The sequence below is a fragment of the Panthera onca genome, chromosome A2 (genome assembly GCF_046562875.1).
Source record: "Panthera onca isolate mPanOnc1 chromosome A2, mPanOnc1 haplotype 2, whole genome shotgun sequence".
In the NCBI taxonomy this organism is placed as follows: Eukaryota; Metazoa; Chordata; class Mammalia; order Carnivora; family Felidae; genus Panthera; species Panthera onca.
The window spans coordinates 96,505,101-96,522,579 of NC_138340.1; the positions used below are offsets into that span (position 1 = coordinate 96,505,101).

Below are 17,479 nucleotides of genomic sequence, written 5' to 3' on the forward strand. Positions count from 1 at the left end.
TTCCAGAGTGGCTGCACCAGTTTGCATTCCTACAAACAGTGCAAAAGAGATCAGAGGCAGGTATTATTTATGCTGAGCTTTGTATAAATTTAAACTGAGAAAATTTTCAAAACAAATACTAAATATAAAAGAAAATCAAATAATGGTTAATGATTACAGTGAGTTTCAATTTCGTAAAAGCAGAGTACTACAGTTATAACCATGAATTCCTGCTTTAGAGAAGTAAAGATAAAAATGATTTCTTTTTTGTCAATAGAAATTTATAAACTTGCTAATAAACTTGCTAATCTTAAAATACACATGAGTGTCAGATGTTGTGCTCTGAGACATTTATGTGAAAAATACAGGTGAGTGTCAGATGTGCTCTGAGACACTTATGTAATTCCTCATTTCTGTTTTGATAAAAGAGAAGCATTTCTCTGTGATCACAGTAATATTCAGAATAATGGTTAGCACTTAAAGAATGCTTGCCATATACCAGACACTGTTTTTGGCCTCCCACATACATTATCTCCTTTACTCCTTACCACTGGCCTCTGCATTATTGTCACCATAATTAGAATATAAAGACAGGCAAGGTAGGTAAGTTGTTCAAGACCACAGAGTCCATTCCCTGCATCACTGAGTTCCCGTGCTTCCCAACATGTAATAGGGTTTCTAATTTTTACGACTTTTATTTTGTACATTTGTTAGAAAGTTGCCATATAGTATTAGCAGATTATTATATGGGGTGACTAATCTGGAGGTAAGGCCCTTTCCTAGATATTAGTGTGTATCACTTTACATTTAAGGCATTGGTTTCTTTACTGAGTAGCTCTGGGGAAAGAGAAAATTACATGTGATATATTCCTCCAAGAATTTCTGTTGGATTGATTACACAAATCTGTACTTTTAAAAATATTTATTTAAAAGGCATGACAGTTATATTTTTAAAATATATTTTAGGGGTGCTCATGCTTTTGAATCAAATTATGAAGTTTTACACTTGTGCGTTTATGTATATATATGTGCATGTATGTGTGTATGTGTGTGTGAGAGAGAGAGGGAGAGGGGTAGAAAGAGAGAATATGAGAGAGAATGAAAGTGAGAGAAACCTGGGTGTGGAGTCTTCTGGGAGTAATGGAATACTTGGGAGTGGGGCAAAGCACCTGCTGTCATAAAAAATTGTAGTCATGACTGGCCATATTATAATAGGGAAGATAGAATACATGGCTCTATAGTTTAAAAATAAGCAAGTTCTGCTCTAACTCTCAAATAGTCAACCTAAGTAAACCATATATTTTGGCTACTAAGGACCTCAAAGGACCAATATAAGGTACCTAAAGGACAAAACTCACCTCAAATTTATGCATCAGCTAATTTTGCTCACAGTTTTTTCAAATGTTTATTTATTTTTGAGAGAGAGAGACAGAGTGCAAGCAGGGCAGGGGCAGAGAAGGAGACAGAAATTGAAGCAGGCTCCAGGCTCTGAGCTGTCAGCCTGGAGCCCCATCCAGAACCCCCACAACTCTGAGATAGTGACCTGAGCTGAAGTCGGACACTTAACCAACTGAGCCACCCAGGTGCCCCTCACAGACTAATATTTACAGGAATTTTAGTTATCTGCTTTGAATAGCCTATGTTTAAAAAGAGGCTTTCAAAGAAAAGTTAGATTGCTAACTTCTTTCTGTCTTGTTCACTTTCCCTGGTACAAATGAGACTTTCAGAGTCCCTCAGTAGATTGTGAATATAGAAATTACCAGGTACCAGGGAGCTAAAGAACAGTAGAAAGCAGCAAGATAGGAGATTTGTTATACAGTACAAATTGGGTGCATTGGTGAGAAATAATCAGGTAGAATCAAGGGATTACTTACGTATTAATTAAGCAATTAACATTATTTAAAAGTCTTTGATTAGCTCAATTGGTTGGTGTATTATATCAGAGAATCATAATACTTGTTCCTTTTTATCAGGTGAATTTGGTAATGATTAATAGATAAGTCCTTTTATAGAATGCTTTTTGTCACCCAATTTTCTTTTCTTTTCGTTGTTTTTAAACTATGGTTAAATTAGACTTCAGCCATTAGTTATGAAGATGTCATATCATATTTTTATTTTAAACTTCCAAAAGTACATCTTTACTTGATTTAATAATACTATTATTAAATACTATTTAATATCATATTAATACATATTAAGTATGTTAAGTGACAGCTGTTTTTAGAACATACGTTCTATATATTTTAAAGCAGGAAAATTTCTGTTTTTAATGGTGATTTCTATTTTAGTAAATATGTTCTATCATTTTATAGTTCTGCAGCAGAATTAAAATTCTTTTTATTATTATTTTTTTAAGGGTCTGAAAAGCCCTCCGGAGAACCTTAGTGATCTTGGTGCCATTGAGAGTCTCCGGGTCCCTGGAAAGGTATTGATCTATATGTGTGAGCGTGACTTTTCACTTCCTTAAAAAATAATATTGCCTTTGGATAATAATTGATTCACAGAAGCCTTTCCTTCCCACAGGAAGATGGTAGTTATGATAAAACTAGGTAAATTTTTATAGTATAGTGGGCTTGGGGCTTGTTTTTGCTTTCATTACTCACTGGGATGCAGTATGATTCATTATAGTGAAACAGAAAAATGCAAAATTGATAAATTTAGAATTTATTATTGTATCAAATTCTTAGCCTGAAACCAGTTTTATATGTATATATGGAACTTATTGATTTATATGCTGTAATTTGGAGAAATAAAATGAAATAATTTACTTTTTATGCTGTAACATTTTGAGCCAAATATATTTTTGTTATGGAGCAGACATTTTTGAGTAAGTAGCTAAAGCATAGTTTATAATAAATTATAAATATCTTAGATTTTAATCTCCTGATTCATGTGAACTTATGTTTACATATTTTAATAGGTGTTACTTGAAAGCTAGTTGGCTTTCCCTCAGGAGAATTATTAACCATTGTTAAAAAAAACAAAAAACAAAAAACAACCGTGCTGTTCCTCACTCTGGGATATTGCCATTTGAAGCTGCCTTGGTGAATAGCGGCTCCATCACAGATCAAAGCATTGTCTTCTGAATGTCTGCTCTTGTGATTTTCAATTTGAGGATGATATTTCAAAATACTATTTGTTTCCTGTGCCTGGCATCTTAATACATAGGGCTTGTTTCTCTTGGTCAGCAATCATAAGTCCTCTCATGACGCCTCAGTGTCAGCTGCTCAGGAGAGTGATTTCCCATCCCCGTGAGGAGCCTTATCCCCTAATGTGAATTTTGTATTTACAGCTTAGGCTTTATTTGGGAGCAGACCCAAACATATTCTCCAAATATGATAATATTCCAGCCAGCCCTTTTGCATGAAATGACTTTGACAAAAACCTTAAAGAGGCATTTTGAATAGTTTTATATAATGTTATAAAAGATTATTGCATGTGATGAAATTGGGAACTAAGCAATAACCATAAATCCTAATTGACAATTCTTTTTATTTCTTTGACTCTAGAAAAAAAGATTATCATGCATTATAAACATGCCTTAAATTGGATTGCGTTAGATGTTGTATTGCGTAAGAACTTTGTTGTTTTTAAACCTTGTGTGAACTTTGTTGTCTTTTTTTTTTTAATGTTTATTTATTATTTTGAGAGAGAGAGACAGAGCACAAGCCAGGGAGGGGCAGAGAGAGAGGGAGACACAGAATCGGAAGCAGGCTTCAGGCTCTGAGCTGTCAGCACAGAGCGCAATGCTGGGCTTGAACCCACAAACTGTGAGATCACGACCTGAGCCCACGTCGGCCATTAAACCGACTAAGCTACCCAGGCACCCCTGTTGTCTTTTACACTGTGCACCTTGATGTTTTTCCAGTACTTGTAGGTAGTGAATTTATAATGATCTCATTACCCAGTCTCCTCACTGACCTCCCCACCCGCAGCCCCATCAGTGGCTTGTGGTGTGTAATTTGAGATGACTGCTTCTGGGTGGAGAGGCTAGTCTGGGATCATATGATCAGGGTATGTATATGATTCAGGTGATGATTAAGCTTGGGGCATTGGTCTGATTGACACTCACTAAGAAGCTAAGTTAAATTATAAAATAATTAATAGTAAAATTAGTATCATGGCATTGGGCTTAAATGTAGCCTTACTCAAGAAAGCTCATAAGTCCTTGTGCTTGTTCTGTTCTCTCTGTGCATTCTCTGGAAACATCACAAGTGCTGCAGGGTGAGCTGACTGCTGCCTTCTCCTCTGCGTATTTTTGAGACTTTAAGAGTTGCTGGATCAGGAGAGTAGTGAAACTCCAGTCAGTACACCAAGTTTGAGATGGGTGAAGTTCCTACTCAGGACTGAAATTAAGAGTTAAGAAGACTTGTGTTCAGAAATGCCCTTATACAGTGTAGTTTGGTATAACTTTAATGCTGAGTATATGTTTCATAATTTAGGTGTTATTTGAGCACCTGCATGGCTCAGTTGGTTAAGTGTCTGACTTCAGCTCAGGTCATGATCTCAAGGTTTGTGAGTTCAGGCCCCCCATGGGACTCTGTGCTGGAAGCTCAGAGCCTGGAGCTGCTTTGGATTCTGTATTTTCTTCTCTCTCTGCCCCTCCCCTGCTTGCACTCTGTTTCTGTCTCTGTCTCTCTCTCACAAAAACCCCCAAAACACTATTTAGATGTTACTCTATAGTTAGGTCATATATATAATATATATAATATATATAAAGTTTTTATTACATCCCCAGAATTTATTCATCTTCTGTCTAGAAGTGTGTACTTTTTGACCAACATCTCCCCATTTACCCCACCCCTCAGCCTCTGGTAACCATCATTCTGGTCTCTGTTTCTATGAGTTTGACTTTTTAAGATTCAGCATATAAGTGATATCATACAGTATTTGTCTGTCTCTGTGTGACTTATTTTACTTAGCATAATGCCCCTCCTGGTCCACCCATGCTGTCACAAATGGCAGGATTTCCTTCTTTCTTATGGCTGAATAAAATTCCATTGTATATACGTACTACATCTTTATGTGTTCATCTTTTGACTGACAATTAAGTTGTTTCCATACCTTGGATATTGGAATGCTGCAGTGAACGTGGGAATGCATATATCTCCTTGAGATGGTATTTTCATGTCCTTTGGATATATATCCAGAAAAGGGATTGCTGAATTTTTAATTATTTTGAGGAACCTTCATACTGTTTTCCATAGTGGCTGTACCAATTTATATTCCCACCAACAGCGCACAGGGTTCCTCTTTCTCCACATCCTCACTAATTTAAGTCATTATCTTTTGTCTTTTTGATGATAGCCATTCTACCAGATGTGAAATGATACTGCATTGTGGTTTTGATTTGCATTTCCCTGATGATGAGTGATGGTGATATATATTTTTCATGATTTATTTTTTTAATAGAAGTATTATTTTTTTTAAGTTTATTTATTTATTTTGAGAGAGAGAGAGAGAGTGTATGTGCACATTGGGGAGGGCAGTGGGAGAGGGCAAGAGAGAGAGCATCCTAAGCAGGCTCTGCACTGTCAGCACAGAGTTCCACAAGGGGCTCAAATTCATGAAATGTCAGATGACAACCTGAGCTGAAATCAAGAGTTGGATGCTTATGTGACTGAACCACCCAGGTGTCCCTTACATGATTTATTTTCATACAGTTGTCTTAAAATTAGTGTCACGGCTAGTTCTTGATGATTGAACTTCTGTGGCTTCAAAAAACAACTTTTATATTGAGTTTTTTAAGTTGTTAAAAATATTTCAACAAAATGTAAAACATGAATTTAAAATTATTATTTTAAAATAACCTTTTCCTGTAATAAAAAGTTAGTATATACTGTGAACAAAAAATATGGTAAACAGAAAAAGATACCTAAAAAAATCACAAAAATCACCAACACAGTCAAGGTTAACTTTGCCTTCTGATCTTTTCCCCATGCATATTCAAAATTTTATTGAGCATCTATTTTGTGCTAGACATTCTCTAGGGACTGAATATAGCAGTAGACAAGAGAAAACTTCTCTGTTGCCAGAGAGCTTACCTAGGTTCAAGCAGAGGGAAGATAGGCAGTAAACAAGGTGATGGAAAGTATGACAAATACTATGAAGGAAATAGAGTGGTAATGTAGACTGTGAAGCTGGAGGCTCTTTCACATGGAGTAGTCAGTGTAGGTTCCTCCTTCCTTTTCTGTTTCAAAAATGGTTTCCTATAAATTATCTGAAGCTTGGGTTTTAAACTTAGTGAAACGTATTGCAGAGAAAATGCTTGCAGTATATTACTAGGTTTAAAAAGCAAGCTACCCAGTTATTTGGCTTGGGTAGATATTTTTTGAACTTAATTTATACCTGTTACATTGCCTGTTATCAAAAAGACAAGAAATAACAAGTTGGCAAAGATACGGAGAAAAGGAAGCTCTTGTTTACCATTGGTGGGAATATACATTGGTATAACCACTATGGACAACAAAAAATTAAAAATAGAACTACTGTATGATCCAGCAATTCCACTTACAAGGAAAATGGAAACACTAAGTTGAAAAGATATATGCACCCTCATGTTTACAGCAGCGTTATTTACAACAGCCAAGACATGGAAACAACCTAAGTGTTCATAGATGGATGAATGGCTAAAGTAAATGTGTGTGTGTGTGTGTGTGTGTGTGTGTGTGTGTGTGTGTATGTGTATGTGTGTACACACATATACACACAAATACATAACAATGGAATATTATCAGCCACAGACACGAATGCAGTCTTGCCATTTTTAACACTATGGATGGACCTTGAATGAATTTTACTGAGTAAAAAAAGTCAGACAGAGAAGGACCATATGATCAAATACCATATGATTTCACTTATATGTGGAATCTAAAAAGAAAACAAAACAAAAAAAGCAACAAGTCATAGATATAGAGAACAGATTGGTGGCTACCAGAGGCAAGGGGTTTGGGGGTGGGCAAAATGGGTGAAGGGGTCAAGAAGTATTAACTTCCAGTTACAAAATAAATAAGTCATTGGGACATAACATACAGCATGGTGACTATAGTTAATAATACTGTATTGCATATTCTAAAGTTGCTAAGAGAGTAGATTTTAAAGTTCTTACCCAAGGAAAAATTATTCTGTGTACTGGGTGATGGACTTACTATGATCATGTTGCAATATATACAAATATCGAATCATCAGTAAAAAAAACAAAGCAACAAACAAAAAAACACCACCAAAAGAACCCATCTCACTGTCTTAATTTGGGTTCCCTTGATATTCTAATGCCAGAAGTAAAAAATCCAATTTATGCTTCTTAAGTAGTCTGTGTAAATACTTGTATAGAGAAACTTTTAAACATTTACTTCATCTAATGCTTTACCTCATTCAAGTATATGTATGTAGAACATTTTTTAAAAAGGCCTCCTTGGTTTTTCTATATGGACCCATGTCTTCTTCCTTTTCTTATCTAAGTTGTAACAAGGAAGTGAGATTTCACTGGGGTTTTCAAGAAGGAAATGGTTTAGCTTGGGTTGTGTTATGTTAAAAGGTTCTGGTGTAAAGAATAAATAGAAGGGGAATGTTAGGATGAATCATAAGAAAGGCTGTTTGTTTAGGTTAAAAATAATCTAATACTGGCAAATTTCATATGGTGCAACTCATTACAGAAAGCAGATGGTTAAGGAAAACTGAAGAAGGGCATTAGGTGTGCTTGAGAGTCTAGAAAGGACTGTTTTGTTGTTGTTGTTGTTTTGAGAACTATATAAATTCTGAGTGGGAAGAAACCTTAGAAGTCATCAGGTACGGGGCACCTGGGTGGCTCAGTTGGTTAAGCGTCTGACTCTTGGTTTCAGCTCAGGTCATGCATGATCTCAGGGGTTGTGAGTTTGAACCCTGCGTTGGGCTGTGTACTGGCAGTGCGGAGTCTGCTTGGGATTCTCTCTCTCCTCTCCCTCCGCCTCTTCCCCCCCCCCCCCCAAATAAATAAATAAACTTGGGGGGAAAAAAAGAAATCATCTAGTACAACTTCTGCCTTTTATGGACAGCATGACACTGTATTCCATTTTAAGAGATGTGAGTCAAATAATCCATATACTGGAAATTTGGAATTTTGGTGGAGAAAATACCGTAGGAAGAAAAAAAATAGGATTATTTGCAGCATTTTCTGTAGAAAAGGAAACTTTGAGAAAGATTTCAAAAATCTTAGCTTAAATCATTCAGAGGTAAGATCAGTGGTGTCCAAGCTTTGCTGCATATTAGAATAACTAATAACCCACAGGCCCTACCCCATTCTAATTAAGTGACAGTATGTGGGGTGGAGCCAGGTGTCAGCAGTGTTAAGAAATCCCCATGTGATTCCAATGTGGAGCAGTGTTTGGGAATCTTTGGCCAAGTGGAGGACACGGTGACAAGAATGGAAAAAGGGGAACTACAGGAACTATTGTAGAAGAAAATTTTTGAAATTTTATTGACAGTTTTTGTGGGAAACAGTAAAGAGTTAGTGATGACCTAAAATTTCATTACTGGGAAATGGATTCTGTTATAATTCAAATTAATGGGACTTTCATGCTGAAGTAAAGATAGAAGAAACTGATCTATATAGTATTTACTGACTAAATTTGTTATTCATTTGGAGAAATTTATACTTTTTGAATTATGTGAAAGGTTTTCACTTATTTTAATTGGTTACAAGACTTATGAAGACTTGAGACCAAAATTTATTATAATATATAACAATAACAATAGCCACATGGTTACTAGTTACAGAACTTATTAGGGTTGCATTTGAGAGTATTTGTTGAATCCTGATTAAAAATATTAATATTCGGAACCTTATAAATCTGTATCTTGACTTTAAGTAAACATTTTCCATAGTTCTTCCATAATGCTTACATATAAAAAGAGTACTGGTAAGAAAAGAGTACTAATGTTAATATTGTTTTATGAATTTTTCTGAGCTTCTGCCTTCTGATATTATTCTTTAAAGATAATTTTTTTTTGTTTTGTTTTTAAGGCCCTGATTCTCCTAACTCATAAATACAAATAGGATTCAGCTAGGTTTACTATTACACATGGTTGGTTTAGCTATGCCTTTGACTTTTTTCATGTAAGACAAATATAGGCCAAGAGGACAAAAGATATCTCTGTTGCAGTCAAAACTTGAAAATACATTTGTCTAAATATAAGAAAGTATTTTTGTTTGTATGTTTGATGCATTCCACAAATATTTACTGTATACCTTCTCTTATATAACATTCTGGGATTTTGTGCGGAATGTTTTCTCACGTGTAAAATACTTCTGTGAAGTAAGATAAATGAATTTGACTTGACTTCTTAGCATCCATGAAAAGACTTCTAAAATTTAGGAAATGGAGAAGGGCTAAATTTGAGAGACATTTTAAAATAATTTAGGACTGAGGATTTTATTGGATGTGGAAGGTGAAGATACTGGGAAAACTGCAGTTTTTAAGTTTTTTTTAAATGATTATTTACTTTTGAGAGAGAGAGAGTGTGAGGAGGGGTCTGGCAGAGAGAGGGAGACAGAAGATCCTAAGCAGGCTCTGCGTTGTCAGCACAAAGCCCATGCAGGGTTCGAACTCAGAAATCGAGAGATCATGACCTGAGCCGAAGTCCCACGCTTAAAGGACTGAGCCATCTATGCACCCCAAGACTGCAGTTTTTTCAGTGAGATTGAAGGTGTTGTGATGTCTTTTCTCAGAATAGATAGCATTTCTTCTTTTGGAAAAAGGGTCTGATCATCAGGGAAATACAAATCAAAACCACACTCAGATATCACCTCACGCCAGTCAGAGTGGCCAAAATGAACAAATCAGGAGACTATAGATGCTGGAGAGTAGGTGGAGAAACGGGACCCCTCTTGCACTGTTGGTGGGAATGCAAAATGGTGCAGCCACTCTGGAAAACAGTGTGGAGGTTCCTCAAAAAATTAAAAATAGACCTACCCTATGACCCAGCAATAGCACTGCTAGGAATTTACCCAAGGAATACAGGAGTACTGATGCATAGGGGCACTTGTACCCCAATGTTTATAGCAGCACTCTCAACAATAGCCAAATTATGGCAAGAGCCTAAATGTCCATCAACTGATGAATGGATAAAGAAATTGTGGTTTATATACACAATGGAGTACTACGTGGCAATGAGAAAGAATGAAATAGGGCCCTTTGTAGCAACGTGGAGGGAACTGGAGAGTGTTATGCTAAGTGAAATAAGCCATACAGAGAAAGACGGATACCATATGGTTTCACTCTTACGTGGATCCTGAGAAACTTAACAGAAACCCATGGGGGAGGGGAAGGAAAAAAAAAAAAAAAGAGGCTAGAGTGGAAGAGAGCCAAAGCATAAGAGACTCTTAAAAACTGAGAACAAACTGAGGGTTGATGGGGGGTGGGAGGGAGGGGAGGGTGGGTGATGGGTATTGAGGAGGGTATCTTTTGGGATGAGCACTGGGTGTTGTATGGAAACCAAGTTGACAATAAACTTCATATATTGAAAAAAAAAAGAAAAAGGGTCTGATGAAATGTTTTTAAAACTAAAAGAAAAACAGAATGCAGACTATACACTGGATTTTTCTCTCTTCAGTTTGTGATGTGTCTTTTCTTTAGTATTAGCTTCCAAATGGACAGGTATGTGGCAGGCAGCTTGATGTTGTTCGCTGAACTTTAGAAGTTTTTAAAGATAGCTTAAAAATAAATATATACATATATATGTATATTTGATGTCTTAAAGCTATTATCTTTAATATTTTCCTTTTAATAGAAATAAATTTATAAAAATGCCTGTTAAGAATATAACTGTTAAGTAAAAGAAGTAAATAAAAATACTTGGCAGAGTATCACGTATGAAATGTTTGCTTTCTAATTTTGTATTTTTAGCGTATGTTAATAATTATATTTCTGTGAATAACATCAGTACGTATTCTTGATCTTTTTCTTTAAAGACAAATGTGTCCATTTGGAATGCTGTTATTATGTAGAAAGTGATTAAAAATACATTATTTCAATCACTTAAATATGTTGTAAATCTGGATTAAAATAATGCCACTTTAATAACCTTCTAGAAAAATCTATAAATCATTTTCTCAAAATCTCCCTTCATTGTAACCTCACCAGTATTCCACTAGATGGCATTGAAAGCCTGGAAAAAAGAAAACAAAAACAAACACAAACAGGCTTTAAAAGCTATGTTTTATTTAAAACACACAAACACAAACTGATAATGAGTTGGCTGCTTTGATGGATCATTATTGTTGTTCTAGTGGGATTTTAAGAAAATGTACCATTTCCCCACGTAAGCCAACATCTGGCATTTCATTACAGATTTATATGGTATATGTATGGTTTTAGGGTATCTGATCTTGAATCCTTTTCATCTGAAACAAAACTATTTTTGTTCAATGATTTATGATTTTTGTAACACTGATTGCATATTGAAAACTTGATGTTTTGTTCTTCCTTTTAGCTCTGTATAGATTTTGGTAGCTAAACATTTTTTGCTCTCATTTCGAGCTGTAAGGTGTTACTAAGTTTGATAAAACTGTAATTTCCATTTTTAGAATTTATTATAACAGAGTAGCTTTTTTATGTTGATTGACGAAGAAATGTGCAAATAGTTAAAAAGAAAACCACAGCATTTGTCTTGGTAAGATTTGTCTTGGTAAACCTCAATTCATGCTTTACAAGGATAAAATTTCTTTTTTTTCTGCCTCATTCCCTCTCAACACAATGCAATCTGCTATTCAGATATGTAATGTGAACTGTAGTCTAATAAACCAGTCACGGAAATGGAAGTTGGCTTGCATTTCATTTTTTTATTCTGTACATTTTTTGTGGGGTTTTGAAACTTGACTTGTGGAATAAAGATTTTGCATTCATCTTTTTTTATTTGAATAAAGATCTACTGTTGGAGATTATAAATTTCCAGGCTGTTCTGTGGGTTCAAAAATTAGATTAAATTGCTTCTCAAAATTAAAGAGAAAATTGAATTTAATAATGGTAAGGAGAACTGTGAAGTTGTCATAACCCACTTTTTACACTTACAAAAGTGAATAGAACTGAAAAATTTGAACTTGATTTTGTATTTTTAATTTGCATGGTATTTTGTATAATTTAGAAGTAGTGGTTAAATGCAAAATCTGTGGTCTTTTTTTTCTCCTAAACTTGAATATATTCCCTTAAGAGATGAACTCTTAAGTGGGAAATTGTTTTGTAAAGTTATAGCCTATTTCCTAGAAACCATAAATATACTGGAAATGTTTTATAACACCTTACACTTGAGGGCTCCAATTGTTTCATAGACCTGAATCCCCAGTTCTCATAAAACCTTTTGTTGTTATGTTGAGAGGAAAAATGGCTTGGCTGAAACAAAGATGTTCACTTAAATTTCTGTTATGATTGTTTTTCTTCATTTTTCATAGTTACATTTATGATGTGCATTTTATATGTATGTTCCTATCACTTTATCTCAGAGATGGATCAAAATGGAAAAAAAATAGGCTAGGTAGAATTAGAGGCAATCCTACAGTGTATTGTGACTGCTGGAAAAGACAGCTTCTAAAATATTGACTAACTTCTTTGTTTTCTACCACTTTCCTAAAATAATCCTGCTTGGTTTATTATGTTAAGAATATATTGAATATTTATGCTTACTTTTTTGATATAGTGTCTGGCACAGTGATATGTGTTAAGGTATTTTATTTTTAGTAAAGGGAAAATATGGCTCTAGTGTATATAAAAATATATTATTGGGTTTAAAAAAAATCTCAACTGTTGCATTTTATTGCCTCTTGGTATATATGTAGATGCTCCCGCTGACATTTTTCTACCCTGTGAAGCCACTGTCTGATGTTTAACCTGTTGTATGCTTTCCTGCTACACTTTTTACTTGTGCTTTGCTTTGTATTTGCTGCCTTATTTCCCCATATTTCTCAAATTTGAAATTTTGCCTGTTCTATCTTCTCTAAATGGTACCTTTTTCATCAGATGTGAACTCACTGCCCTTTGATACCCCTGTGTTTTGTTTGTACTCCCTTAAGTAATGCCTGGCAGGGGCATTGTTTATTCATCTGACCTTTCCTGTTATTTTAGCTGCTATTTTTTTACTCAGCTTTGTTTCTTTATTACCTAGTATAGAGAATTTTTGTATAGTGGGAATTAAAATAAATGTTAAATTGAAATATGTGACTTGATGGAGAAAGGTATGATAACAGAGCTTTGAAAGTTAACAGATTATTTCTTAATGATAGTATGGAAGAGAGACTTGTTCTGTTCTTGCCATTGTATTTTTGCTTAGTTTTCTTTATTTGAAGTGTAGTGGATTATCATTAACAAGCAAGTTCTGGCACATTTTGATGGTTTGTCATTGACAAATTATTTTTGGATTTTCAAGTTTTTTGGAGCATTTGTACCACTCCAATGATAATATGTATTAGTTACTATGTGACGTAAGATTTATGATAAAATAAAATCCTTTAAAGAATTTTATTAGTAAAAGCAGTCTGTAAGACCGAAATATTTTATTCTCAAACTGAGTTTAAGTATCGAATATTATTGTCACTTTAAAAAAATCACTTATTTTTATATGGTATAAGAAGTTTCATTTAATATTCTATTCCCTTGATTTTGCATTTTAATTTTTTTTGTAGGAAATCTTCTGTTCATTTTGTTTATGTAAAGTTTTGCCTCGTACATATATGTTGACTTGCAAAATTGGTTCGAGGTGAAGAAGTATGTATTTTTGTACATCACCAATCCTAGGAAACCAGTTTATATAATGGCAAAATTATGGAGTATTTGTGTTGAGAATGTACAATCTAGCTGTTTCTGTTTATTTTTCTAATTTACATGCTTAAAGTATCCCTAAAATCATTTAACACTTATTATTATTTCTAGTTAGAAGAGACATTTTATTAAGACTTTATGGAAAGTTTTGACTGTCAAAACAACATATTGTCTTTTCCTTTCTTTTTGTTCTCCTTTTTTTTCATACAATTCACTGGATAAATTAATTTTAGTTAGATCAGTGATTGTTATCTACAATGTGCCTTGGCACTGTGGAGCATAATGATGGAGAATAAGGAGAAATCTCAGTTCTCCAAAGGTGTATAATCAAATTGAGCAGGCAGCACTAACAGTAGTGAAACATTTAGAGAATGATTAGGTAGAAGCAGAGTCTGGCAGCCTGCAGGTGCATTGGGATTAAAAGGAACGAGGTGATTGGGATGTAGGCACAATGGAGTTTGTCTGAATGAGTTCGGATGTATTGTTTTCACACAGGAGCCACTAAATTGTCTGAAAGGAGAGGGTATTTTATAGGCTATAGCATTGGGCATTTGTCTTGGGTTGAATTCTACTTTGTGTGCTAGGTTTCTTTTCCTGCCTTTCTCGGTTTTATGCCAATGTCCTTAGTCTAGGTTACTTAGAGTGTCATGTGTTATGTGTCTGTTCTTTGAAATTCTATGGGTTTGTCTGCTCTCTGTGATATAATTGCTTAGTTCTCCAAGAACGAATGGCATTTGACCTTTTATATACATATACAGATTGTACTCCTTTTACAGATTCATTACATTTTGTAGAATGTACACTTGTGAGATATTTATAACTGAAATTGTGTTTTCCCTTTGACATTCTTAATAACTTTGGATATTTGTTTCACTGTCATCGTATGTGTATGTTTGTCCTTTACAGATGAAAAAAAAATTAGGCACGGAGAGACTAAATTACCCAAAGCTAATACCAGAGTTGTAACTAAAACCTAAGTGTCTTTACCTTCAGATCAACTAATTAGGTAGTGTATAGAGAACTTCAACATGGAGTTAGATATCCTTGGCATTTATACATTTAATATGAAAGTATTCATTCATTGCAATCTATTTGAATTTTTGCTTGACTTCGTACTTGATGTTTTCAATCTTAGCAGTTTTTATAATATTAAAAAAAATTTTTTTTTTGAATGGTACCAACTACATTTGTTTGTTAGTGGTGCTGTGAAATTCCCAGGGAGGAAATTCCTAGGGAGGATATTGCCATATCCTGACTTGGGTCTTTTTCCCTACCTCAGTTTGCAGCATCTGAAGCTGGTATTTCAAATGCCTATGGACTTTTAGGGAGGGAGATTTCCAGGAATATCTGATCTTGTTTTCTTTTTTTTTATTAAATTTTTTTTAATGTTTATTTATTCTTGAGACAGAGACAGAGCATGAACGGGGAGGGGCAGAGAGAGAGGGAGACACAGAATCTGAAACAGGCTCCAGGCTCTGAGCTGTCAGCACAGAGCCCAACGCAGGGCTCGAACCCACGAACTGTGAGATCATGACCTGAGCTGAAGTCGGATGCTCAACTGACTGAGCCACCCAGGCGCCCCTGATCTTGTTTTCTATTTCATGTCTCACTCATTTCAAATTTTTATTAAATGCTTGGAGGTTGCCCATGAGTAGGTTAGTTGGAAACCTTTCTATAAGTAGTATGGTTTTAACCCAGGTCTGTTCCTCAGCTTCATTGTCCAGGGTGTTATGTAGATTAGTGTGTTTGTTGTAGACCCTCCCCCCCCCCCCCCCCCCCCCCCCCCCCCCCCCCCGCCAATGCAGCTTCTTCTGTTAGGACACAGGGTTTCTTACTTTACTTATAGTATTTGATTGCATACTATGTCAGTGATGACTGTGTCTTTGACCTTTTTTGGTTAGTATATTTTATAAGTTGAGTTTTGGTACAGAAGAGGTATTTTCTTTTCCATGCACTCTTAATTATGCAGATTTGATGTTTGTGTGACTTTGCCTTCTCTTTTAAATTTATTGGAATTTTAAACAGTTAGTTTTTCTCTTGAGTTTCAGATTTATTGCTCTAATATTTTCTTTTAGCTTGAATCTAAGAGGAGATAATTTTATAATTAATCACTTTACATATTTAAAATATAAATTAAAGCCTAAAAGATATATAAGCTAGGTTTTTTTATAAATGAAAACTATGCCCTATAATAAAATAATCTAGAGTTTCTCTGTTTGAAAAATAATGTTCTCTAATAGACATTATAATTTTTGCATATTTAATCAATGGTGATTTATTAAGAATTTTTGTTAAATGTTATTTTAGTGACTGTAAAATTATTTTAAATATTAGTTCCTTTTGTGTTCTTAAATATATTTGAGATTAATATGAATAAAAAAATCAAAGGATGAAATTGTTATATGTGTATAAAAATAATGTTGGTTAATTAGTGTGGCAGAGAGGGGGTATCTGAATTAATGAAACTTCCAGTTAACTGAAGGTTTATCCAATGATGCAGTAAAATTGAGAGGATAAGGATGCTGACATTAGGGGTAGGGATTTGTCTGTCAGGCTCTTTTTAGTTGTGTAAGTCCACAGAAGCCCTGTTCTATATCATTAAGAAGAAAGCATTTTATCAAATACAGAGCTTTAGGTTCATAATCAGATTATTAACTGTGGTATCAGCACCCTTTGAAGGAATCCTCATAGGATTACAGAGCTAAACTTGCAGTCTTTTCTGGAGCCAGTATGTCTTAGCCAAGCAGTGAGATTGCCAGCACGGGGAAGAATGTTTGCTCTGCTCAGGGTTCTAATGCTGACGGTGACCCCACAAGTCCTTGAGGCATTCCCTGGTTATCTGTGCTGAGACGGATTTTAGAATGTTAAATGATGAAAATATGTATATATGTACAACAGATTACATAGACACTTTGTTTTTTCCTTTTGTTAAACTTCTAAATTCTTTTACCTACCAGTTGACACACACAGAATTGAAAATAAAATCTGAATCTCTAACCCTCCCCTTTTTTTTTTCTCCGATAGATGAATAGTTTTTAGTGTTTTAGTAGTCCTAATTTTCCATGAACCTTCATGGTTTCTGTCAGTTTGTCTCCTTGCTCAGAATGGGTCCCCAGGAGATTTGTGATTGTTAAAATAGATGATTATTTATTTCCATGCAGGTAGAATTATAATAGCTACAAGTACTTTAATTGTGATTTTTTTCCTTAAAGGAGGAATTCCGAGAACTTCGAGAACAGCCTAGTGACCCTCAAGCTGAACAAGAACTAATTAATAGTATTGAACAAGTATATTTTTCTACGGACTCATTTGATATTGTTAAATATGAGCTGGAGGTAAAAAAAATTCATTAAAACCTATCTAAACTCTGTCTTGTTCAGTGACTGAATTTATGGATGAGAGTTGAATACTTTTTAGGGGTGTTCTTTCTTTTTCTTTCTTTCTCTTTCTCTCTGTCTGTCTTAATACCAGGACTGGTCTCTGATGACCATATTATGATTAAATGAACTGTCCACATTGTTTTTACACTGAAATTATTTTAGAAAAATGTAAAATTAAGTGCTGCTGTAGAATATTGGTCCAGGAAACGTTTCTATATTTTTGGTTTTTAACTTTTAGCCTATAATATGTTGATATGCTGCCTTTATCTTATTTTATATTGTCTAAATATATTTAGAAAAGCTCTAAGACTTTCAATCATGAATGTTTCTTTT

At 34.6% G+C, this 17,479-nt stretch overlaps 1 protein-coding gene across 3 annotated transcripts in view; it reads left to right on the forward strand.

The window, feature by feature from the left end:
• The window catches only part of VPS50 (VPS50 subunit of EARP/GARPII complex), a 132,565-nt gene that overhangs the window by 5,100 nt on the left and 109,986 nt on the right, over nt 1–17,479 (forward strand). For all 3 annotated transcript variants that reach the window (XM_078442467.2, XM_078442465.2, XM_060632459.3), the window contains exons 2-3: nt 2,336–2,404; nt 16,979–17,101. In XM_078442467.2, the coding sequence (XP_078298593.1) occupies nt 2,336–2,404; nt 16,979–17,101 (192 nt within the window). The remainder of the gene's footprint in view (nt 1–2,335; nt 2,405–16,978; nt 17,102–17,479) is intronic.